At 39.4% G+C, this 25021-nt stretch overlaps 1 protein-coding gene across 1 annotated transcript; it reads right to left on the bottom strand.

Annotated features, from left to right (window-relative positions):
• Positions 1-839: 839 nt before the first annotated feature.
• Positions 840-24127, bottom strand: ZNF367 (zinc finger protein 367). The gene is made up of 5 exons (XM_053577452.1): positions 22279-24127; positions 9797-9947; positions 5677-5796; positions 4135-4273; positions 840-3380 (listed from the first exon to the last, which is right to left on the bottom strand). Exons 1-5 carry the CDS (start codon positions 22687-22689, stop codon positions 3158-3160), a joined length of 1044 nt encoding a protein of 347 aa, XP_053433427.1. The 5' UTR covers positions 22690-24127; the 3' UTR covers positions 840-3157.
• Between the last annotated feature and the right edge of the window lie 894 nt (positions 24128-25021).

The raw sequence follows: 25021 nt of genomic DNA, 5'->3' as shown, positions 1-25021 counted from the left end.
ACCAAGAGCCCAAATTATCCAAAACAGGAAAGAACACACACACACATAAGTTCATTTTAAGAGAAAATGAATTTGTATAAAAATTGAACCAAAAATCCTTTGGTTAATTTCCTCAAAAAGATCAAACTCATTTCCAGTGAGTCTCCAAATATGTTGACTACAAATGAGCATTTTTAATGGTGGTCTTCATCATAATTGCATTTGATTTGCCTCTATGTACATAATTCCAGGACCTTGCATTGCTATCAAAATCCCATCCTTATCCTGTTAAAATCACAACTCACACTAAAGAGTTGCTTGTAAGATTCTTTTGCACAAAACAAGGACAGGCTGATCCTTGCCATTGCAAAGTCCACAACTAAAGGGTATCTACCAAAAATAACTGATGAAAAAAGAAAACAGATTTGCTGGACTCATATTAAAGTAAACAGACTTTAAGTGGATTCTTGCGGAGATAACCCTAGATACAACTCATCGTGAGTGTAAGTGAAATCCTAGTTCCTTCTTACCCTAATTTAGGACCTGGGGTAGGGCAAGCAATGGTCTTACACTTATCTACATCAGCATATTTTTAATACTGTAATAATGAACCAGAAGAGGAAGTTAAATGTCTGTAATCTAAAAGGCCATACCTTTAAAGATAAAACATCCACACTATGATTTCAACAGTGCAAAAGAAATGCCTGGGATGAGACTGGAATGAAATATAAAATGCACTGAAATATTATTATTGAATGAATGTAGAGCTATAAAGTGATGTTTCTTTTAAAAGCTATATCATAGTTACTGTATTTTTGATGGGAAAACAAAATATAAAGGTTTCAAGAATGACCATATACTTTAAATTAAAATAAATTTTTATTCAAAGCATCTTTTAAAATTACAGCATGTTTTTCTCATGCTGTTAACTTTGCCGAACTACAACTTAGCCATATGAAGCATAAAACACTTCAAAAATTTGAATGTAAACCACATTTTTTTAAAACAAAAAGCAGTCTTAACACACCTCGAATTTTAGATAACAATGTATTTTGTCCAAGTATATAGCTTATATCAAAAAAGAACATTTAAAATGCTTCTATAGTAAATAGTTGTAATAATTTCTTAAACTGTTCTAATTATGCAAATAAAAAATGTTTGTGAATATAACTATTAGAGTTTAAAAAAGCTGACTGGAGAAACAAACAAAACCAAACCCTTACTTTTTAAGGCCTTAAATTTTATCATCTCTAACTTGGCAAATATTTGTATTTGAAAAATTCTGACTATCCTTCCTTCTTGAGTTTATCCAATTTTAAATTTCGCAAGACTGATGAGTGTTGCCTTTTAGATCATTTAAATTGCATTTAAGAGGAAAAATTCTAAAGGAAATGTTGAAACCTAAACCGAGAAAATTCAGATGCTGTAGTCTCTGTTACCGGGCTTATAAGTGCTCCAAGTTAAAATTCTATATATCAGATTACAAACAAAATTCTTAGACCATTACAAATATAAATTCTCTTATTTAAAAAAATCCTGAAAGATTTGTAATTTATTATACAGAGGAATTACATTTTTAAAGTATGTCCTCATCATACACATTATTTGTAACTATCATATCTTCTTTCATATTTTTGTTCCTCTTCCAGACATTTACGTATCTCCCCTTCCCCATGGCTATATATTTTATACTATCTGTTACTGCAACACATTACGATTTTTGGATAAAGAAGCCTACATTCTAGACAATGTTTAAACTACAGCTGTATTAGCACTTCAACTCAAAAATATGAAAAGTCCATATTTCCCTCCAGTAGTCTGAGTTTTACTCCAATTAAGCAATCTATAAATTACCATGCTATGCATGTCATTTAGTTCTGCTTATAACACAAACCAAATTGATAGAAGGTTTTGTCTACATAAAGGAGGTGGTCTGCTCAGCTCTTGATTTTTATGTTCATGCTTCAGTACATAAGTGGTGTCTAATACCTTCATCTATCTGGAAAAAATGGTTAAAACCACCACACAAGTTCACACACTTGCAGTTAAAAACTATTTCAGAATCCTACTTATTTGACTAGCTAATATTTTCTGCAGTGTTTAACTGATAGTTAAATTTAGTGAACACAAAATAGCTTCGCATGTTATTCTGAAGTAAAGCAAGAAGGTGGCTTTATGCACTGAAAATATAAATATGGAGGCTTCCATTTGCTAATAATTCTAAGTAAGCAGTACAATTAAAATTTAGTGTTTGCTAACAGAAGATCTAAAACATTTCACTACAAAACAACCCTGTAGATGTCCCTTTTATTAATAAAATCCATGTGCCAAATCTCATTACAGGGCCCATAATATATTAAAAAAAAATCACCAATTACCATGTTACCTAGACTTTGCAAGATTAATCACTCAATTTCAGCAAATGAGAAATATGAAATGTGCAAAAGTTCCCAAGTTTACATGCTAGGGATGACAAGTGCTTTTCAAACTTAAACATTATAGTGAATTGTAAAGCCCCAGAAAGATAGAATAAGACTGATTTTACTCCAATTTTGAAAATTCTGAATTATTGTGCATCTTACCAAGATCCTAAAATACCTATTTTTACCAAATCCATAACTTAGAACATCTTCCAAAATAGTCAGCTTCCCATTTCTCAAACTTTAGTGGGCATACTATTTTGCAATTTAAAAGTATCTATTTTACACACATACTGTATCTTATACTTTCTTGCTTGCTTCAGTGTTTACAGTATTGTTAAACATACTAATATACATTGTTAAAAATGATGTTATAAATAACCTACTTCACCTTCTTTGGCTATTTGTACCATTCTGTTTTTCATACAAGTGTCTTATTCAGAAAGTGCTTCCTGTGAGAACTGCTTCCAATGAATGCATTAAACTTGCAAAATCTAGCTTCCCACAATACATAGTTTTCTACCCTGTACTATGTAATCAATATTTACAAAACATTTAAAACTTTACATCAAATCCATTTCCATATAAAAAAGTGCATTTCTCTCTCACCCCATATTCTGGGGCAATAACATTCTTCATAAATTTCTACAGAATAGCAGCCTATGATAAGCAAATAAGGTGCTTAGCTTATGCCCAAGGATCTACTTTTTAAGTATTCTGGGCAGTACTTTTCTACAGTGGAAGAGTCAGTGTCCAAGCTACTGTCGGAGCGGCGCCCCTGTCAGGTTGGCCAGCTCTATGAGAGCGAGGGCTCCGTGCAGGCGCTCCCGCTGCTCCTGCAGCCGGCGCTGGGCCCCACTCTTCTCATCATCCTCCCCGTCAGACTGAAGGTATTCCAGGGGGTCTTGCTGCTCCTGATCCGCCTTCTGGACGAGCTTGCCTTTCAAGGTGGGGGTGCGCTGCTCTCTCATTTCCCAATACCTATAAGAAATGCACACTCATTAGTTATGTGGTAGACATCAAATTACCAAATGTTCACTTTTCTTTAAAAAAATTCTGTATCACAGTATTACTTTTATGTGTTTCAGTTTATAAAGTTATAAAGTGATTTCACATATATCATAAATATTTCTTTCTTACAGAGGAAAAAACCCAACAGTAAAGAAGTTAAGAAACTTGCATAGGTTTCTATAAGCAAAAACTGGGAGTTTTAAGTCTTATATTCAACTTCTGAGTAATGTATTTTTGCCATTAAATTATCACTGCCTTAAAATCATATGTGAAATGTAGTATAGTAAAATATAGAAATAGAAGGAAAAAGTAATTAGAAACCTATTTAATCCTATCCAAAGAGGGATGGTAACTTCTTTATGTAAAACATTAAACTCATGAAATATGACAAAGTCATTAATATCTATAACGCAGAGTTGATTCAGAAACTCAAGAACACCGCCCTTGTTCTATTATGCAGCCAACTGATAATTCACACAAAAATGCAAATGTTCAATTCCTTTTAAAATAAATGTTATATAGACACTCAAGCTAATTATCATATTAAAGTTTTCTATCACACACAGATTCTATTACCACTCAGAAAAATTCTGTGGGAAATGAGGGGCCACTTTGAATTATTTTATATAAGTGTATAAGTGCAACAACCTATGTAAAATGAGACAACTATGAAAGTCCCTAAGGACAGGCATCTTCACAGTGGACTAAGCACAGAGAGCCCTACTTTGCCAACCACTCAGCAGCAGCCTTGTTGTCCGCAGCCTGATGCTTGTTGAGTGTGTCCGTAGGCTCCTCCCTCTTCAGCCTGGCATAAGGGTGCTTTGGACAGTGGCGGTTTGCATGGGTGAATCTGCTCAGGCAACCTTTAAAACATAAAGAGAAACACTTGTTAGAATCTGGACATCCCCCAAAGAGACATATGGAAAATGTTCAGTTTCACTGGCACCCCCCAAAAGTAAATTAGGATGGTAAGATTTAAAAGCCTTCTTTAAAAAGCCTACATGGTAGCTCACACCTGTAATCCTAGCACTCTGGGAGGTCAAGGCAGGTGGATTGCCTGAGCTCACAAGTTTAAGCTCACAGCCTGAGCCAGAGCAAGACCTCATCTCTAAAAATAGCCAGGCATGGTTTGGAGCCTGTAGCTCAGTGGTTAGGGCGCTGGCTGCATACACTGGGGCTGGTGGGTTCAAACCTGGCCCTGCTAAACAACAATGACAACTGCAACAACCACCACCACAACAACAAATAGCCGGGCGTTGTGGCGGGCGCCTGTCGTCCCAGCTACTTGGGAGACTGAGGCAAGAGAATCGCTTGAGCCCAAGAGTTTGAGGTTGCTGTGAGCTATGACACTGTAGAACTCTACGGGGGGGGGGGCAACAAAGTAAAACTCTGTCTCAAAAAAGAAAAAAAGATTTAAAACCTTTCTATAACTTGGAGGAGAAAACAACCAAGTGAGACTAAGCACAGTCTTACCAATGCTAGTGAGGGGAACCAGAAGGGCAGTTGTGTCACGTCTTGGTCAGGGACATGTAGGTGTATCCAGCCCCACTGAGAAGTGCTTTACTAGCACGAGTCATAAAATTGGTCAAAACCTCTGACCTGGAATCCCATTCTTGGAATCTATCATAAGGAAACATCAAAAAAGATGAACAAAGCTATATATGCAAAAACATTCCCCTCAGCTTTGTCAGTAACAAAAAAAAACCTCAAAAGGTCTGGCTGTGTTGCCCAGGCTGGAGGACACTGGCCTCATCATAATTCACTGTAACCTTGAACTCCTGGGCTTAAGAAATCCTCCTGCCTCAGCCTCTTGAGTAACTAGAACTACAGCCACATGCCACCATGCCCAGTTTGTGAATTTTAAAAATATTAAGTATTTGAAAATGTACATAAGAAAAACATCTTTAGAAACTGTGATAGGAAATTAAGAAAATCATTTAAGAAAAGATAATATGCTTACTTCAGTTTAAGACTTTAAAAGTTTAAAACCAGTATAAAGGCTTACTATAAAGGCTATATTTTATAGATTTTTCTAATGTCTACAACTGGATGTATTTAATAATATTAACTGCCCTCTTAAATTTTCATCTAGAAAGAATACTGTATTAAAAATAAATTTCCAAGAAATTCACCATAGATCACAATTAGCAAGGAAGTTTATGATGTTTTATAAATTTTATATCAAAAGTCTCCCCCACAAGTAAAAGATAATTTAACTGTTAATTCACAACTAGTTATTCCATAAACTTAACTCCTAATACTGTACCATTTTCTGAACAAACAAAAGGTTTCTCTCCGGTGTGAAGACGCTGATGTGTTTTGAGCTGCCCACTTTGAACAAAGGCTTTTCCACAGTCCGGATAGTCACACAGATATGGTCTTTCACCTAAGTAGATAGATGTTACATATTATGTCTAAAACCATAAGGCAAGAAAAGGGAGGAGGAAAGAAAATCAACCTCTATATAGGTCACAACTCTAAACAATAAAACATGTCACAGCCCCTATAGAGTAGCAGGGGGAAGAGCTATGGCAACACTTGGATGATACCAAGCAGCTACGCACTGGGGAGCACAGTATTTTCTTTAGGCTTTGAGCCTTTAGATACTCAGGCTCAATCCTTAGAATTATCATCTTCAGCTTATCCCACACCTTTCACCCCCATACTTCAAAACACTACTCTCACTGATTCTTCACACTGTTTCCCACTGCTGCTTTCCTACCACAGCCTCTCCTGGTCAGACTGGTAGCCCCCATTAGAATGAACCCTCTGACAGGCTCCTAAGCTGGCCTATCTCTCTCTCCCCCTGCACAGCACTTCCAGAACACCTGGCACAGGAACTCTACTTCTGTCTCCCCACCTCTCAAAACAAACAAACAAAAATCTCAACTAGCCTCTAACCAGGGCCGGGTATAGTTTTTTAAACTATAGTCCAGCCCTCCAATGGTCTGACGGACAGTGAACAGGGCTCTCTTCATTATGCCTCATGACCTTAAATCTTGTCTATACTGGCAACAAGCACTGTGCAGGTTATGAACCAATTACTTGGTGGGTATTTCAAAATATTTAGATTGAAAAATATTTTTAAATTCTCAAAATTAGGATATTGAGACATTGTGAAGAATCAGTGAGAGTAGTGTTTTGAAGCGGCGATGTGATTGTATTTGTTCCCGTTTTGTTTTTTTACGTCAAAATAAGATATGTGCGGTGTGCATAGGAATTTGTTCATAGTTTTTTTTTAAACTATAGTCTGGCCCTCCAACCGTCTGAGGACAGTGAACTGGCCCCCTGTTTAAAAAGTTTGAGGACCGGGCGGCGCCTGTGGCTCAGTTGGTAGGGCGCCGGCCCCATATACCGAGGGTGGCGGGTTCAGACCCGGCCCCGGCCAAACTGCAACCAAAAAATAGCCGGGCGTTGTGGCGGGCGCCTGTAGTCCCAGCTATTCGGGAGGCTGAGGCAAGAGAATCGCTTAAGCCCAGGAATTGGAGGTTGCTGTGAGCTGTGTGAGGCCACGGCACTCTACCAAGGGCCATAAAGTGAGACTCTGTCTCTACAAAAAAAAAAAAGTTTGAGGACCAATGCACCATCCCCAGACTATTACCCTCCTTAGACAACAAAACTTACCTGCTGACTTTAAATGGTCCCAATTATCTACACTATATGCAAATCTCACCAACCTTTTATGAGGTCTGGGTCGAAAGGCAGGGTGCTTCCCACTCCGGCCATTCCAGCCAGGAGCCCAACCTCTCCCACCCCTCAGCCAGGAGACTTCTTCATCTTGTCCTATTTCCTCTCCCCATTCATATCTTCTCAATCCTCTAGGCTCTCAGCAGAACTCTTCCTACCTCCCCTTTGTATGTTAGTGTCCAGTCTTGTTTATGTACCACTACAGTCTTCTACAAAGACTCATAATATCTTATACTTCATTTAAATTCCTACAGACAAGTCAGTGCTACACTCCAAGTGCTCCAAAGGTTGTTCAATCATAATTAAGCTTATTATTTCTTGAAAAAACATTCTTTAACCAACAATTATATACTGGCTTTTCCAGTATGACTCAAGGAACAATAATGGCTTTGAATGTTGAACATAAGGATATCGGGGGATTATTTAAAATAGCAAGAGAAAAGCTTTTTACAAAGGACATACTATTAGAGCTTAACCATCCCCTAGGGATCTTGGATTCAGTTCCCTGTATACAGCATTGTAAGCAGGGGTGTAGGGTATCAGGTGACACACAGTGGGTCAGGAGAGATTGGGACTGGGATTCAGGGCTCTCTTCATTATGCCTCATGACCTTAAATCTTACCTACACTGGCAACAAGCACTCTGCAGGTTATGAACCAATTACTTGGTGGGTATTTCAAAATATTTAGATTGAAAAATATTTTTAAATTCTCAAAATTAGGATATTGAGACATTGTGAAGAATCAGTGAGAGTAGTGTTTTGAAGTATGGGGGTGAAAGGTGTGGGATAAGCTGAAGATGATAACTCTAAGGACTTGAGCCTGAGTATCGCAGGGGTCTTCAAACTTTTTAATAAACAGGGGGGCAGTTCACTGTCCTTCAGACCGTTGGAGGGCCGGACTATAGTTAAAAAAAAAAAACAAACTATGAACAAATTCCTATGCACACTGCACACATCTTATTTTGAAGTAAAAAAACAAAACGAGAACAAATACAATCACACCGCCTCATGTGGCCCGCGGGCCATAGTTTGAGGACCCCTGAGTCTAAAGGCTCAAAGCCTAAGGAAAATACTGTGCTCCCGAGTGCGTAGCTGCTTATGTTGCCATTAGTATTTCCACCTGCTGCTCTGCAGGGGCTGTGACATGTTTTACTGTTTAGAGTTGTGACCTATATAAAGGTTGATTCTCTTCCCTCCTCCCTTCCTTTTCTTGTTCTGACTGTCTCTTAGCTGAAAGATTCAAAATTAAAAATATTACTCCTTTTGGGGGATTTAACTAAACAATACTATATTCTATCATATTATTAAATTCTATCTTTTCAAAAATAAAAAGTAAGAGAAAAATGGGAAACAGGTCATTACCTAAATATCCCCTCAAATGGGAAAAATTTGAGACTGAGGGTTAAGAGCCCAAGTTCTAAACCAGTATTGCCCATAAAAATATAATGTGAACCACTTACAGAAGCCACATTAGAAAAAGTAAAAAAAAAAAAAAAAAAAAAGCTGAAAAATTAATTTTAATCATATATTTAATTCACTTTATCTAAAGTATTATCATTTTAGGCTCGGCACCCATAGCTCAGTGGTTGCAGCACTGGCCACATGCACTGAGGCTGGCAGGTTTGAACCCAGCCCAGGACAGCAAAACAACAATGACAACTGCAACAACAACAACAAAATAGCCAGGCATTGTGGCAGGCATTGGGAAGCTGAGGCAAGAAAATCACTTAAGCCCAAGAGTTGGAGGTTGCCATGAGCTGTGACAGCACTCTATCGAGGGCCACATAGTGACACTTGGTCTCAAAAAAATAAAAAATAAAGATAAATATTATCATTTCAATATGTATTTAATAGCAAAAACTGTTGAAGTAGTATGAGATATTTTACACTTAAAATATCCATCTTAGTTTGGATTACCCACATTGCAAGTGCTCAAGAGTAACATGTGCTAGTAGCTACAGTTCTGGGCAGCACAGCTCTAGACATAAGAGTATGAGAGATTCTGAGCCTGTGGTAATTGTTTTTTGGCAGCTCAGTGTCCTCATCTGTAAATTATTAGATGAATCACAGGATTCCTTCCTCTCTAGTCATCTTTACAGAAAGAACAAGGGCCCTCTGTAAGTTATTTTATTTTTTGGTTCTCAATATGGCATATAAAATGCAAATATAATTTCTACATACACATAAAAATGTATAATAATCTTGGGACAGCTACTTAACAATACATTTAATTCTGAAAAAAATAATAGTACACTGTACATTTAATGGTTGGATCAAACATGCTGATGGCATCCTAAGGACTCCAGAAATTCTACTAAAAACTTGACAATTGCTATTTTAGTATTTTTTAGTATTCATTTGTTACAAATGAATTGTAACAATTATACAGATAGCTTAAGAGCACATCAAGTAAATTCAGGTAGGTAGAGGGTACAACTAAATTTGGCAATAATACAACCATGACATCTAGATTAATTACCATGATGACTTTGGAAGTCACAAAGAACCATTCTTTATAAAACCACCACTGAGAGAAAATGACTACACAGTGCCTGTTTTTGAAAATTTCACAACAAATAGTGGTAACACAAGGAAATACGGGGTGACTGAAAAATTACTTTATAGGCCCAAACGTCAAATCAGCTGGCCTTTCAGTTAAGTATTACTTCCAGCCGTCTCCAAAATTTGCTCGACTTACCTGTATGAGTCCTCTTGTGAGCCTGGAGTGATTTCTCCCGTGGAAACACCCTATTACAGATGTTACAACGTATTCTGCTGGATGAATGCTCTCCTTCATTTATTAAATCTCGAACAGTATCTGCTCTGGGTCTACCACGTCGGATTCCATCCTATTAACAATTTTTATGAACATTAATATAATTTCTTGGACTTTACTTATTAAAGTAACATCATAAAAGATAATTTTTGAAAATATTTCTTCAGTGACATCAGCAAAAATGGCAGCATAGGTAGCTCCAACAGCCCATCCCTCCACAGATGACTAAAAAAACTTGCAATAACTGTCAGAATCAGCTTTGTCATAATGCCAGAAAATACAGATTTACAGCAACCCAGCAAACACTGAATCAAGAAAAAAGGCAACTTAAAACAGAAGGAAAGCTTTACAGCATTTTACTTACCCTTTGCCTTTCCCTTCCCCAGCAGCAGGCTATATTCTCAGTCTGAGAACCTAGTTGCTAGTCCCTGCTTCCAGAGCAGGAGAGCAGACTTTATACTGAAAGAATTGTGTGTCTGTTTAGAGCCAGAGGTTATCTCAAGCAAGGCATCTTGTCTTTGCTGAGCCTAACTTAGAACTCATTCAGAGCAGAAAAGTGGCAGCAAAGGGCAATGCAGAAAAACCTGAGGCAAATAACAACCTGCTGCTACTTGGGGCAAAAGATTTCAGGTGAGGCAAACAGACACACCAAAAGCCAAAAGCAAAAGGGAAGAAGTTTCCTTGGGAAATTAGGGCACCAAAAGTACCCACTTCTACTAAACACAAGAATTTAAAAAGCCATGCAAACACCCAGGGCAGGAAGAATGCTCAGAAATATCTAAAAAGATCTTTTGGCTGATCTTTAAGTTCAGCACAAGTAAGAAATGAAGGCTAAGGCAGGGTTGTGAACAGCATGGTTAAGCATTCACAGTGTGGCTCAACAAAGAACCATCTGCAAAGACAGGGAGAGCCTCCCCCCCCCCTTTTCTTTTTTCTTTTTAGGTGGGAAGTGAGAGGGGAGCTGCAGGCATTCAAGGAAATCTCTCTCAAAACGATAGCTGAATACAAGCTAAAGAAACAGAAACTTTACAGAGCTTAGAAGAACAATTTAGAAAAGTCACTAAACAACTACAACCCATAGCATAATAACAAAATCAAACTCTGAGGAGGAAGAAACTGATTTCCAGAGTAATCACATTATAATAGTTAAAAACATTCAGTTTTCAACAAAATATTACGAAGCATGCAAAGAAATAAAATAGGTATAGTACATATACAGGAGAAATTAGGAAAAAGGGACCAAGGGGAAGAAGAGACATTAGACCTACTAAAGACTCTACTATCTTAAGTATGCTCAATGAGCTAATGGAGACCAGGAATAAAGAATACAAGTAAACTGGAAGAACAACGTCTCAACAAACAATACCAATAAAGAGACAAACATTATAAAAAAAGCACCAAATAGATATTCAGGCCTAAAACGCATAATAATTGAAATGAAAAAAATTCACTAAAGGGTTTCAATGGCAGATTTGAACCAGCAGAAGAATGGCAAACTTGAAAATAGGTCAGTTGAAATTATTCAGTCTGAAGAATAAAAAGTTAAAAAAAAAAAAAAGAAGAGAAATGAAACAACATAAAGCACATCAACAAACACATAACTGGAGTCCCAGAAAAAAGAGAGCAGAAAGAATGTTTGAAGAAATAATGGCTGAAAATTTCCCAAATTTAGTAAGACACAAATCTAAACATCTGAGAAGCTCAATGAACTTTAAGAAGAATAAATACAAAGACAGATCCACACCAAGTCATGTCATAATCAAATTGTCAAGAGATAAAAAGGATCTTGAAAGCTGTAAGAAAGAAGTGACTAATCATGTACAAGGGGTCCTTAATAAGATTAACATCTGAACTCTCAGGAGAAACTATGGAAAGCAATGGGATGACATGTTTAAGGTGCTGAAAGAAAAAAAAAATATGCAGGCTGGGTGTGGTAGTGCATACCTGTAGCCCCAGCTACTTGGCAGGCTGAGCTGGGGGGAATCACTAGCCTCAGGAGTTCAAGGCAGCAATGAGCTATGATCATGCCACTGCACTCCTGTCTGGGCAACAGAGACCCCATTTCTTAAAAGTAAAGAAACAAACAAAAATGACAATAACAAAAAAAGAATGAAGAAAAATATATATAATTCTATATCCAGCAAAACTATCTTTAAAATGAAGAAACTAAGACATTCCCAGATAAATAAAAGTCTATAGGTGGCATAGCTGCCCTACAATAAAAGCTAACAGGATCATTATGCAAAAGTGAAAAGGTACAAGACAATAATTCAGAGCTAGATGAAGAAATAAAGAACACTGGTAAATGTAACTACATAGGTAAATATAAACACCAGATTTTTTGGTTTTAAGTCCTCTTCAAAAGACAAATGCCAATGAATAAAATAATAATTATAAATACCTATTAAATGAACCATGATATATAAAGACATACTTTGTTACAACATAAAGGGTTAAGGACAGAGATGTATAGAAGTAAAGTTTTTGTATATTATTGAAACTGAGGTGGTATTAATTCAAAGTAGGTTATAAGTTCAAGAAGTTAATTGAAAATGTCAGAGTAACCCCTAAGAAGTTTTTTTAAAAAAAGGAAACAAGAATGAAAATGGTACACTCTGAAAAAAATTATTTAAACACACAAAAGGCATTAATAGAGAAATTGAGAAACAAAATAAGCGTAAGACATAACAAGGCCAGGTGTGGTAGCTCATGCCTATAACCCTAGCACTCTGGGAGGCAGAGGTGGGTAGATTGCTTGAGCTCAGGAGTAAGAGACCAGGCTGAGCAAAAGCAAGATCCTCATCTCTAAAAATAGCTGGGCATTAGGGTGGGTGCCTGTTGTCCCAGCTACTCAGGAGGCTGAGGTAAGAGAATCACTTGAGCCCAAGAGTTTGAGGTTGCTGTGAGCTATGACGCCATAGTACTCTACTGAGGGTGACGAAGTGAGACTATGTCTCAAACAAACAAATACACACATACCCCCCCCCCAACCAAACAACAAAGATGTAGATAACAAAATGGCAGAAATCCTTACCAGGAATTTAAATGTAAGTAAGTTAAATTCTCCAATTAAAGGTCAGAAATTAACAGAATGGATTTTAAAACATCCAGGTGATTCTGTCTGTAAGAGACGCACTTTAAATCCAAATAGAAAAAGATACAACAAAAAATGTATGCATACATACCAGAACCCCAAAACACATGAACAAAAATTGGCAGAAGCAAGAAATAGTTCAAAAATAGCTGGAGACTTCAATACCCACATTCAATAATGGATAGGACACTGAGGCAGAAGATTAACATCTCCAGCATAGGCCATATGTTAGGTCACAAAGTAAGTCTCATTTTCTCTCTCCAGATGGAATGAAACTCTTAAGTCAACAATAGAAGGGAAACAAGAACAAATATGTGGAAATTAAACAGTATACTCTTAAATAGTCAATGAGTCAAAGAAGAAATCATAAGGGAAAGATAATACTTTGACACAAATAAAAACAAAAATGTGACATGTCAAAACTTAGGGGATATAGTTCAAGGACTGGAAGACTTAACATCAATAGATAGCAATACTATCCAAAGCAATCTAATAGATTCAATGCCATCTCTATTAAATATCAGTAGCCCTTTTTCAGAAATTTAAAAGGTGGCCCTCAAATTTACATGGAATTAATTGCAAAAGGCTCTGAATAGCCAAAACAATCTTGAAAAAGAATAAAGCAGGAGGACTCATGCTTCCCAATTTTAAAATTTACTATTAAGCAATGGCAATCAAGACAGTGTGATACAGGCATAAAGAAAGACATACAGACCAATGAAATGGAATTGAAAATACAGAAATAAATCCATACATGTATGGCCAATCGATTTTCAGCAAGGGTCTCAAGAACATTCCATGCAGAAAGAAAGGTTTCTTCAACAAGTGGTTCTGTGGATAATAGGATTTCCACATATGAAAGAATAAGGTTAGACCAACTAACTCAAAATGTGCCACAGACATAAATGTAAGAACTGAAACTATAAAGCTTTTAAAATATATAGGGATAAATTTCCATAACCTTGGATTTGGTAATGGATCTTGGCTAAGGCACCCAAAGTATAAGTCAGAAGAATAGATAAATTGAACTGAATATTTTGCAAACCATATATCTAATAAGGGTCTAAATCAGGTGTCCTCAAACTTTTTAAACAGGGGGCCAATTCACTGTCCCTCAGACGTTGGAGGGCCGGACTACAGTTTAAAAAAAAACAACTATGAACAAATTCCTATGCACACTGTACACATCTTATTTTGAAGTAAAAAACAAAACAGGAACAAATACAATTCACACTGTTTCATGTGGCCCACGGGCTGCAGTTTGAGGACGCTTGGTCTAGAACAAGAATATATAAAGAATTATATACATCTAACAACAAAAAGACAAAACCCAACTAAAAAATAGGCAAAGGGGGTGGTGCCTGTGGCTCAGTGGGTAGGGCACTGACCCCATATACCGAGGGTGGCAGTTTTGAACCCACCCCGGCCAAACTGCAACAAAAAATAGCCAGGCATTATGGCAGGTACCCGTGGTCCCAGCCACTCGTGAGGCTGAGGGAAGAGACTCGCCTAAGCCCAGGAGTTTGAGGTTGCTGTGAGTTGTGACGGCACTCTCCCAAGGGCGACAGGTTGAGACTCTGTCGCAAAAAAAAAAAAAGGCAAAGGACTTGAATAGACATTTCTCCAAAGCAGTTATATATACAAATAACCAGTCAGTACATGAAAATATTTTCAATAGCAATCATTAGGGAAATGCTAATCAAAATGACAATGAGATATTGAGATATTACTTCACACCAACTAGGTTAAACTAAAAGTAAAAAAAAAGGAAATGGAAGATTCTTGTCAAGGATGCACAGAAATTGGAACTACCATACATTTAGGACTTCAGCTTCAGCCACTGTGAAAAAGTTTGATAGTTTTGTACAGTGTCACAGATATGCACATACACACACAGTGGAGTACCTACACATACACACAGCAAGTATTCAGCCATGAAAATAGCATGCGCTACAAGGTGGAGGAACCTCAGAAATAGCATGCTAAGGAAGCCAGACACAAAAGGCAACATACTGTATGATTCCATTAAGTTAAATATCCAGAATAGGTAAATCCATAAAGACGGAAAGCAGATTGATGGTTTCCAATGACTTCTGAATAAGGAAGAGTGAGGGGGCACTTACAGCTTAATGGATACAGGGTTTTCTTTTAAGATAATAGAAAGTTCAAGTTTTGGAACTTGAACAACATTGTAAAAGTACTAAATGTCAGTACATTTAGTACAGTTTTGTACAGAATTGTACAGTTTGGTTTCACTTCATTTAAAAAAAACTAAGGAAATCTGAATATACTATGGATTTTGCTAATAATAACACATCAGTATTAGTTCATTAATGGTAATAATGTACCATACTAATGTAAGATGTTAACAGGGGAAACTGGATATGTGGGTCATGTGAACTCTCTGTACTATCTTCACAACTTTTGTACACATCTAAAACTAACATAAAATAAACATTTGAAAAAAAAATTTGTTTCCCAGGTAAGTTAGTTTTCACACATAAAAGTTACATGACAAAAAAAGTATCATAAAAGGTTCATGTACAAGCACATCCAAAATTAAGACGCTTTTATTGCTTTCAATATAAAAACCTAAGCCCTTCCAAAGCTTAAACATCAGCTCAAAACCTTATAAGGTACAACAAAATTCTCTTTGAATTGTCACTTTGAAAGAAAAGCATGGATGAGTTATCTTCTAGGATAAATAATGTTTAAAAATCCTGTATTAAATCTATGTCTAGTATGTGTTAATGACCTGATTTCAATCTCATACATGAAAATTAAATAAAATTGGTTGTCAATCACTTACTACTTTTTTCCATACTCCAAACTGCTCCAGAATATTTACTATAGTACTTTTATTTTAAGTCTACAGAAAGTTTTCAAAAGATTTAATGAAGTCTGTACCGATTCTCCTTTAGTCTTTTGATGCTGGCAATGTATTAAACAGGAACACCTAACGGTAATTAATACCTGAAGAAGCATCTTTTATGTTGAGAGTACAGATTCTTGTTAGCTATTATACCTATGAATTTTTTTAATGGTTAAGAATATGAGGGCTGGTGTGCTGGCTCACACCTGTAATGCCTGCACTTGGTGAGGCTGAGGCAGTGGGCTGCTTGAGGCCTAGACCAGCTTGAACAAGACCAAGACCCTGTTTCTACAAAAAAAAAATTGAAAAATTAGCTTGGTGTGGTATGGTGTGCCTGTAGTCCTAGCTACTTGAAGCTAAGGTGGGAGGACTACTTAAACCCAAGAGTTTGAGGTTACAGTGAGCTAATATGATGCCACTACAATCCAGCCTGAGCAATGGAGTGATACAATGTCAAAAAAAAAAAAAAAAAGAAAGAAAGAAAGAAAACAGGATCACAAGATCTCAAGGAGATATTTCACACTTATGTTCGTTGTAGCATTAATCATAATAGCCAAAAGTGGTAGCAACCCAAATGTCCATTGGCTAATGAAGAAAATGTGGTATATACATATAATGGAGTATTATTCAACCTTATAAAAATGAAAATTCTGTCATATGCCATAATATGGACAAATCTTAAGGACATTATGCTAAGTGAAATAAGCCAGTCACAAAACGACAAATTCTGCATGATAATTCAGGTTTGCCTGGAATTATATATATGAGGTATCAGAGATAGTCAAACTCTTAGAAAGTAAAATGGTTGTTGCCAGGGACTGGGGAAAAGGGGACTAGGTGAGTTCATGGGTATAGAGAGTTTGTTTCAGTTTTGCAAGATGAATAAGTTCCAGAGACATGCTGGAAACAAAACCAAACAGTATATATATAGTTAACACTACTGTACACATAAAAATGCTTAGGGTGGTAACCGTGTTTACCGATATTTTAATTACCACTATAAAAACAATGCGAAAAGGCAGTATGCAGATTATATTATTGTAGAACTCCCTCACTGTGGGTCCAGGATTCAACCTGGCCATATAATTTACTCTGGCCAATAAAATGAGAATGGGAATAGCATGTGTGACTTCAGAGCATAAGCTTTAAAACCTCATGTGGTTCTATCTCTTTTCTCTATGCCTTGTGACCCATCTGTCCCAGAAAGGAGATATTCTTTTCTGGGCCTTAGAATGAACAGGACGTGGAGCACACCTGTAATCAACTCTCACAAGACATGTAACATGAGCCATATCGAAGTTGAGATTGAGATTGCATTCTGTTATCATGCTTCCGCCCGAGGTAATTGTTTCAGGCATGTTATTAATAAATATTTATTGATGAAACAGAGTTCGTCAATTCTTTAATACCAAAGAGGTACATGATCAATGTCCTCTTCCAACCTTACTTCGTTCTTCAAGAAGCTTTTATTTATAATGAAACTAGAAGTCACATAGATCCTAATTAGACCTGTCTTACTTAGTGTTTAAGTTTAAATTAGCAAACCTATTTGTGGAAATTATTGGTGTTCATCAAATTCTTTCACCCTTTTTACTCCTATAATTTTCACTAGTCACGTTTAGCTCAAGTCTCTCTTGCTAAAATTGTTAGCCCAGAGTCAACAGGGGGATCTAAAAAGGAGTTAAATCAGAGAATCTATAGCCATCATTTATTTGGCCACAATAATTACACAAATTATTGTTAGTTATCATATTTTTAATATTTCTTGTTTAAAATGCAAAATAAAAGAATACTGCATCTATAGTCAATAAAAATAGCAGGTGATTCTGTTAAGAAAGAAATGGGACATGAAATCAGGTTAATTAACAACCTAGTCTTCTGTCGTGAAAGAATTGTTTCCCTAACATTTTTAAATATGTAAAAATATATTGTTGACCATATTACAATTAGAAATCTCAATAGTTAAATAATATATTAACCATTACTAATAAGTGAGGGACACATAACAAGTTAATCATACAGTTGCCTCTCAGCAACTCTAAGACTTTGTTTCCACCACAAGCAACACATTTATATGCTCCAAATAAGAAATGGATGGCTAAAAAAATACAATACAACACAACATCCTGGCCATAAGTAAAACTTCATTGTGTTCTTTTAGCTGAGAAAGTAGAACAGGGCACATAATCATCTAATGCCCTAAATGAATGAATAAAGAGCATCTTTTAACAATACATAGTAAAATAAATACTATGATGTAATAAGGAACATTATCATTTTGGCCTTAATAAAAGCAAACTGTTTCTAGACACCTTTGACAATTACAGTGTTAACTCATCAGCAACCGAGTGCACCTGTAACTGCCCTAAGGAACAAATCTTGTCGAGACTGATGATTCACAAGAAAAAACAATGCTGGAATGAAATTTGAGGAGGCAATTTTAGTAAATTGCCAAAAACTTTTGCATACTTTAGTAAATGTTACTTTTAAAACAGACTCTCCATACTCCCAAAAGGCAGTTTAGTGATTTTGAAAGTGTGTGATGTATAAAAAACCCTGATCCTTGACACATTTTTATGCAAGTAAAATTCAAAAGGTCAAAAACATAACCTACTCTAAAAAAAAAAACACACAACCTAGAAGAAAAATAAAAACAGATCTCAGAAGGAGACATACGTTTTTTATTAAATCATGCATTAATCACATTAATGCATTTATGGGGTACAATGTGCTGAATTGATACATGGCATACGTGTCTTGATGAAAAAGTAAAATTGATCCTATGTCCCTTTTCGCATTGAGATGTAAACCCAAACTTCTTATGACTTGAATATCTACTTCCTATGCCTACTTCCCCCCTCGGCCTATCTTTACAACTTCCTAACTCTTAATGAAAATTTATTTATTGAATTATGTGTGATCTTATATAAAGTATCTCAACTGTGGCCAGGCGAGGTGGCTCACACCTGTAATCCTAGCACCCTGGGAGGCCAAGACAGACAGATTGCTTGAGCTCAAGAGTTCAACATCAGCCTTGAGCAAAGCAAAACCCCATCTCTACCTGAAAAAAAAAGAAAAAAGAAAAATAAGCTGAGTGTTGTGGTGGGTGCCTGTAGTCCCAGCTACTCCAGGAAGCTGAGCCAAAAGGATCACTTGAACCCAAGAGTTTGAGATTGCTGTTGAGCTATGATGATGCCAAAGCACTCAACCCAGGTGAGAGTGTGACTGTGTGTCAAAAACAAAACAAAAAAGCATCTCAATTGAAATACAGATAGTCTATAAATAGTATATATTTCATAAGTTTACTTAATTGGATTAATATTTAAGAAACAAAAATAAACTTTTAAAGACAATTTGCATATGACACAGAGGCAGCATTGTGTAAGGTTTAAGAACAAGGCCTCTGGAAGTTTCCAAACAGGTTTGCCCCTTAACATATGATCTTAATTAAACTTTATCTTGGGGACTCTCTTCTCTAATTTCTTCCTCATCAGCTAAACAGGATTAAGTGAATTAAAAATTAACAAATGCTCAACAGAGCTTGGTAGTTTATCGCTAATATTAAGTACTTACTCTGTGCCAGGTAGTGAATGGTGGCTACTATTGTTAATGTAACGTTCAGTTTAACTTGGTGGTGATCAGAAATGATTATGTACAAGACAATGTGCATTCCAGATGTTTGAAGTGTTCAAGAGGAGGATAAGCAGCTGGCAGGCCCTGAATGGTAAAAAGTATCTAAGAAGTCAGACCCCATGGATCCTACAGTGGAGAAGTAACCTCATGAATGCAGTCTAAGTACAGTAGAGGGCACAAGAGCACAAGGTGGGGAGGCCTGGAATATCCAATGACAAAGGGAAGTCAGGCCTCTCTTCTCTCTCGAGATTCTACAACCCAGAAAAAGATGTTAATGTATAACTACACACCAATAATGCTAAGTAATCTTATGACATGGGGCCAAAATAAGTTGATAGATGATTTGGGTTCTCCCCACAGGCAGGGGAAGTAATGTTGGGCAGGAAGAAACAAAAGAAGAAAACTGATACAGGGTGTGCAGGACCCAGATATTAACATCTCCCCTGGGAATGGCAACAAATAGATAGTAAGTGAACACAAATGTTCCCAAATCCACAGCTGTTGGTGTCACTAAGTAGCATGGGTGGTGGGGGCGGGGGAGGGAGGCAGTGAGCATGTTATTAGCACTGGCTATGCTACAAACTTGTTTGCCATCTTCCCCCCAAATGAGCACTTACTCAGCATAATTCACTCTTGATGTACAAGGAGATAAAGAACCACAAGTTCTGGGGTTTGGGGGGGTGTTCCCACTGAATGGGCATAATGTAGGGGTGTATGGCACACCTTTTGGGTACAGGACATAACTACAAGAAGAACTCTACCTAACAAATTCAAATATTGTTGCCTGGTTGTTTGTACCCTTACATTAACCTGACATTAAAAAAAAAAAAAAAAAGAACCAAAAGTTCTTCAGGGAAGGAAAACCAACTAAAATGGGCTGGGACTCCCTTCCTTTAAGCCAGTGTATGACCACAAATCAAACTAGGTATCTTCCTTAAATAAAGATGTATTCAGACCTTTCTCCTTTAAGATGAGGAAGTTGAATGAATACTTGGGGTTGTAGTTAGATTGCTTGTCAATAAAAGGCCAAGTTCAAATCACTGTATCAAATAGTTTAGAAAAGTTACCATACAAAAAAACTGTAAGAAGGGGAAAAGGAGAAATATTAAACACTATTTTCACTTTTCTATGTTCTTCAAACTTTTGGTATTTTTTACCTCTCAAAGAATGGACAACATGGAAATAAATCTCAAACCCACGCACTGTATTAGCAACTTTTATAAAAGGTTTGTATGAAGATAAGTCTGTTTCAAGCCCAAAGAACATAGAGATAGATTTCATTTGTCTATGACATTAATCTCCTTGGGTAATTCAAAATTAGATTAAGAATAAAATCATAAATGCAATATCTTATACAAGTATTTGCACATGTATGTGTTATGCCTTTATATTGATGTACTATATGATTTACTGTTTTTTATTAAACCTTTAACTTATAAATATGTTAACAGAAAAATATCTATGACACTCATCCATCTTACTAGGAGCTACCTAGAGTCAGACAAAAGCAATGGTCCCCTTCACTAATACTATGAATGTTTCTGTTGGTTCTCAAATTTTTACTGAGGTGCAGTTTCAAGAATTGTATCAAAACATATCGTTTTAAAACTTTATAGTTCTTTAATAACAATGCCATTAAGTAACAAAGTTTATCAATTTCCTCAAAGCCTGATTTGGAATTTCAACCTCCTTGCTACTTACTGTTGGTAAAATGATGACCAAACTTGTTTCAATTTATAAAGACACTATTTGCCAACACAGATGCACTTATCCACTAGGCGATTTGCTCATTATAATGTTAGCAAATCGCTTGTCTCAGTCTTACATAGCCACTTAACAAATGGAACCTGGACATTATCCTTACATTAGTACCATTCACTACACAAATAGTATTGAGTACCTTTATTGAGCATTTACAGAGTATACGGTATTAAACTCAAATAGTACACCGGATTGAAACAGTCCCAGACCTCCACGAGCTTACTACAGAATTAGGTATACAATATATATCTAAACACACGCCCTCCAAACACACGCAGCAGGATTAAGAGCCACAAACACTCGACCAAGCCTCTCAGTACCTAGCTGCGCCCTCTTGGGGAAGTCACTTCGCCAATCGCTAAGCCTCAGCTGCCAGATATATAGCACAATGTAAATATGAACCAGGTGGTCACAGTCTTCTCAACTCTAAGCAGTCTGAGACTGCAAACCATTTTAGCGTCTCATTTCACTGTGTGCTCTCAGCACCCTGCAAGTAATATGCTGGAAAAACGAAAGGCAGCGAGGGCCCAACTTCCGCTAGGGAAGACGTCCCGAAGTTCCTTCTCGCTCTTCAGAAATCTCTGCAGGACATCTTTAGCACGGCTTGGGCGATCAGCGTGATGGAGCAGAAGCTGCGCTCCCTTCTCGTACTTAGTGGGAACACTCAAATCCCCCAGTTCCCTCCCTCTCCGACCAGAGGACTCGGCAGTCAACCGAGCGGATTGCAATAGCAGTTGAACTGGACTCCCAAGACGCCTTAGTCCGCGCTCCCGCCCACGACACCTGCAGGTGGGGTACCTCCCGACTCCCGCACCGCCGGACCGGTCACGTGGGCGCGCCCCGCCCCGCCGCGGGAGCCGGTTTTTGGCGCGCGACAGTGACGTCAGTACCCTGTCAGCCACCGCCCCCGCCGCAGCCCAAGAGACTTCGCGTTTTAAACTCGGCCCCGCCCCGCCCGCCGTGTCCCCAGATGCTGCCGGCTGCCTGGCCGCGCCGTTAACGGGCCTCCGGCTGCCCCGCGCCCCGCCCGCCCGCGCCGCTCACCTTGAGGTGGCCACTGTCTGGGCTGCTCGCTTCCTCCTCGTCCTCACCTCCGGAGGCGGCGGCGGCCGAGGCGGAGGGCAGGGGCGCGCCGCGGACCCGGAGCCCCGGGTGCTCGGCGGCAGCTGCAGGCAGGGCGGCCGAAGCGGCGCCCCCCGCAGCCCCGGGGCTGAGCGTCACGTTGTGGGCGTTCTCGCCCCAGCGCCACGGGTACACCATGAAGTCGCTGAAGCCGGGGCTGGTGGGGATGAGTGGCGGCGGCGGCTCCGGCTCCCCTCCGCCGCCGCACGTGGGCTTAATCGGGGTCGTCCTGATGACCGACACTAGCACCCGCTTCGGGGAGTCGTGGCAGAAGATGACGGGCGGCGGCTGCGGCGGGTTGTCCGCCATCGGCGCCTCCACGCCCCGGATCATCGCCCGGTCCTGATCCGCAGTTCCAGCAGTCCCTGGACGCACTCTCTGAGTGCGGTTCTGACCCCTGGCTCGCCCGCCCGCGCTGCTCAGTGTCGCCAGCTCAGTCCCGCCGGCTCATGGCAGGCGGACGTTTCCCCGGAATCCTGCGCAGCGGCCACCAAAGGAGTTGAGCGGCGCGGCTGGCACCTGGCAGGCAGGGCCGGACCCCAGCTCCGGGTCAAGCCCGCACTCCGCTTTGTATTCCCCAACGCAGACTGCAGCGGGTGGTCTGGCCTTTGCGGTGACAGGAAAACCGGACGCGCGGCGCCGAGACCCCGAAAATAACAACCTGCTACCGCGGTCCCTGCTCTGGCTTTTCCCGCGTTACATTTCGCGCCTGGGCGGAACCAATCACCGCCAGGCCTCTGCCCGCTGGCCGCATCCGCGAATGACAGGCTGCAAGAGCCAATGACCAGGCCTGGACTTCTTTCTGGCCCGGAGGGGCGGTACCGGTTCTGCGCGCGGGTTCTCTTTGCCACGCCATTGGCCGTCGTGCTTATTTTTTTTCTGCCTCAAGAGCCAACTGGGTTCGAAACTCCGGAGGAGCGCGCGACGCCGGCACTCGCCCAGACACACCCGCCCGGGTCCCCGCCCCGGTCCCGCGGTCGGCACGGTTTGCCCGGGCAGCGATGCAAGGGGGCGTGCAGGGGAGGGCGACTGGAAAGTTGGTGATTGGCAAGGCTTCGCGGAACGGGCAGGGCCAAGGGGCGGTTGTTGGTCCGCGGAGGCGCGAGTCGCGCTCGGCCCCTCCCCTCCCGCCCGCGGCTGTTGGGCTGCGGTTCCCGCGCGCAGTGAATTTAAAGGGCTGTGGGGCCCGCCACCCGAAGTTCTTTATGGCACCAAGTTTCTAGTAGGCATCAGAGATACCAGGTTTCTTAATCGAGTTCCGCCTGCTCAACTGTTGGGCTCGCTGTGATTTAGTATTCTCCACGCTCCCCTGACTCCCCTGCGCTGACCGCGGGGCTCAGTCCGGGCCTCGGTTTCCCCGTCGGTGTTAAGTAGGGTTATTAAAGACGCGGTCTTGAAAATTCTCGTGTCACTGAGGGCACACCTGGACCAATGCCCCAAAGTCGCCTGGAGGACGCCCCAACCCCACCCCAGCGACTCCGGTTGGTGAAGCGGCTCTTCTCCTACTCAGGCCCCGCTAGTACCAGGGCCGTACCTTCGTCCCGGCTCTTGGACGCGCGCGCGGAGCCACCGCGCTCTGCCAGCCCGCGCGTGCCCCGGGCACCCCGCACCGCACTGGAAGGATCTTGGACGATCCTCAAGTCGGAAGCCGCAGGCCACATAGGCTGAGGCAAAATGGAATGCAGGGCCCTACTCACTAGAATGTGAAAGAAGGGACAGTGTTTCGTTCTTGCTGTATTCCTGGGGTCGACCCTGACTCAACGGTAGGGGCTCAATAAATATTTGCTGAATGAATGAGTATCCAGTAGTTAGAGGTTAGAATTAGTAATTAGAACACGCCTGTGCAATAATAATAGTTTAGCTGAATAGCTCTGTCATGCACAGAGTTTATCTCACACATAAATACACAACTGTCCTTTAATTTAACCACAATTGTTTAAAGTAAAAAAAGCTAAGTCTTTAAATACTGATATGAACAATTGCCAAGATACAGTTTAAGTTAAAAAAAAAAAAAGCAAAATAGGCAGTAGTGTGATACAAAATTTTAAAAGTGAGGGAAGTATAAATGTACATATTTACTTTCAGATACACAAAATACCTCTGGCAAGATACAGGAAACTGATGTAACAGTTGACTTCATGGAGGGAAATTATGTAGCTGGGGTACAGAAGTGAAAAGATTTCAATATACACAACATGTAACTCTTTGTATCTTTTGGACTTTGAACGAGGGGAAAGTTTTCAAGAAATAGAATGGTATAAAGCCTCCATTTCCTGGAGGGCTACTATAATAATAGCATATTTCTACAGATATGCTTCACTTACATTCCACTCTCAACAGTTCTGTGAAGTAGATATTCCCATTTTACAAATGCTCAAACTTACCTAAGATTTGCCAAAGATCACATAAATAGTCCTTTGTGGTCTGAAAACTGCCTGTGGATTATCTCTCTTAACGTCTGCAGAGCAAAAGGAAGAAAAGTCTGAAAAGCAGGACTCACACATCTCTGAGTCCCATTTCTCATTTTCCAAACATTTAGAAGGCAAAGCCAATTTGATATTTTAATAAATAGCTGATCTAGAAAGTTCTACCTCCCCCTAATTTAGTAAATGTTCATTTGTTTTTATAATTTAATATCTGGTCTGTAGCTAGCGGGTTCAAACCC

Source organism: Nycticebus coucang, chromosome 2 (genome assembly GCF_027406575.1).
Source record: "Nycticebus coucang isolate mNycCou1 chromosome 2, mNycCou1.pri, whole genome shotgun sequence".
Lineage (NCBI taxonomy): Eukaryota > Metazoa > Chordata > Mammalia > Primates > Lorisidae > Nycticebus > Nycticebus coucang.
Note: the sequence above shows the minus strand (reverse complement) of the source record. Positions and strands in the feature narration are given on the sequence as shown.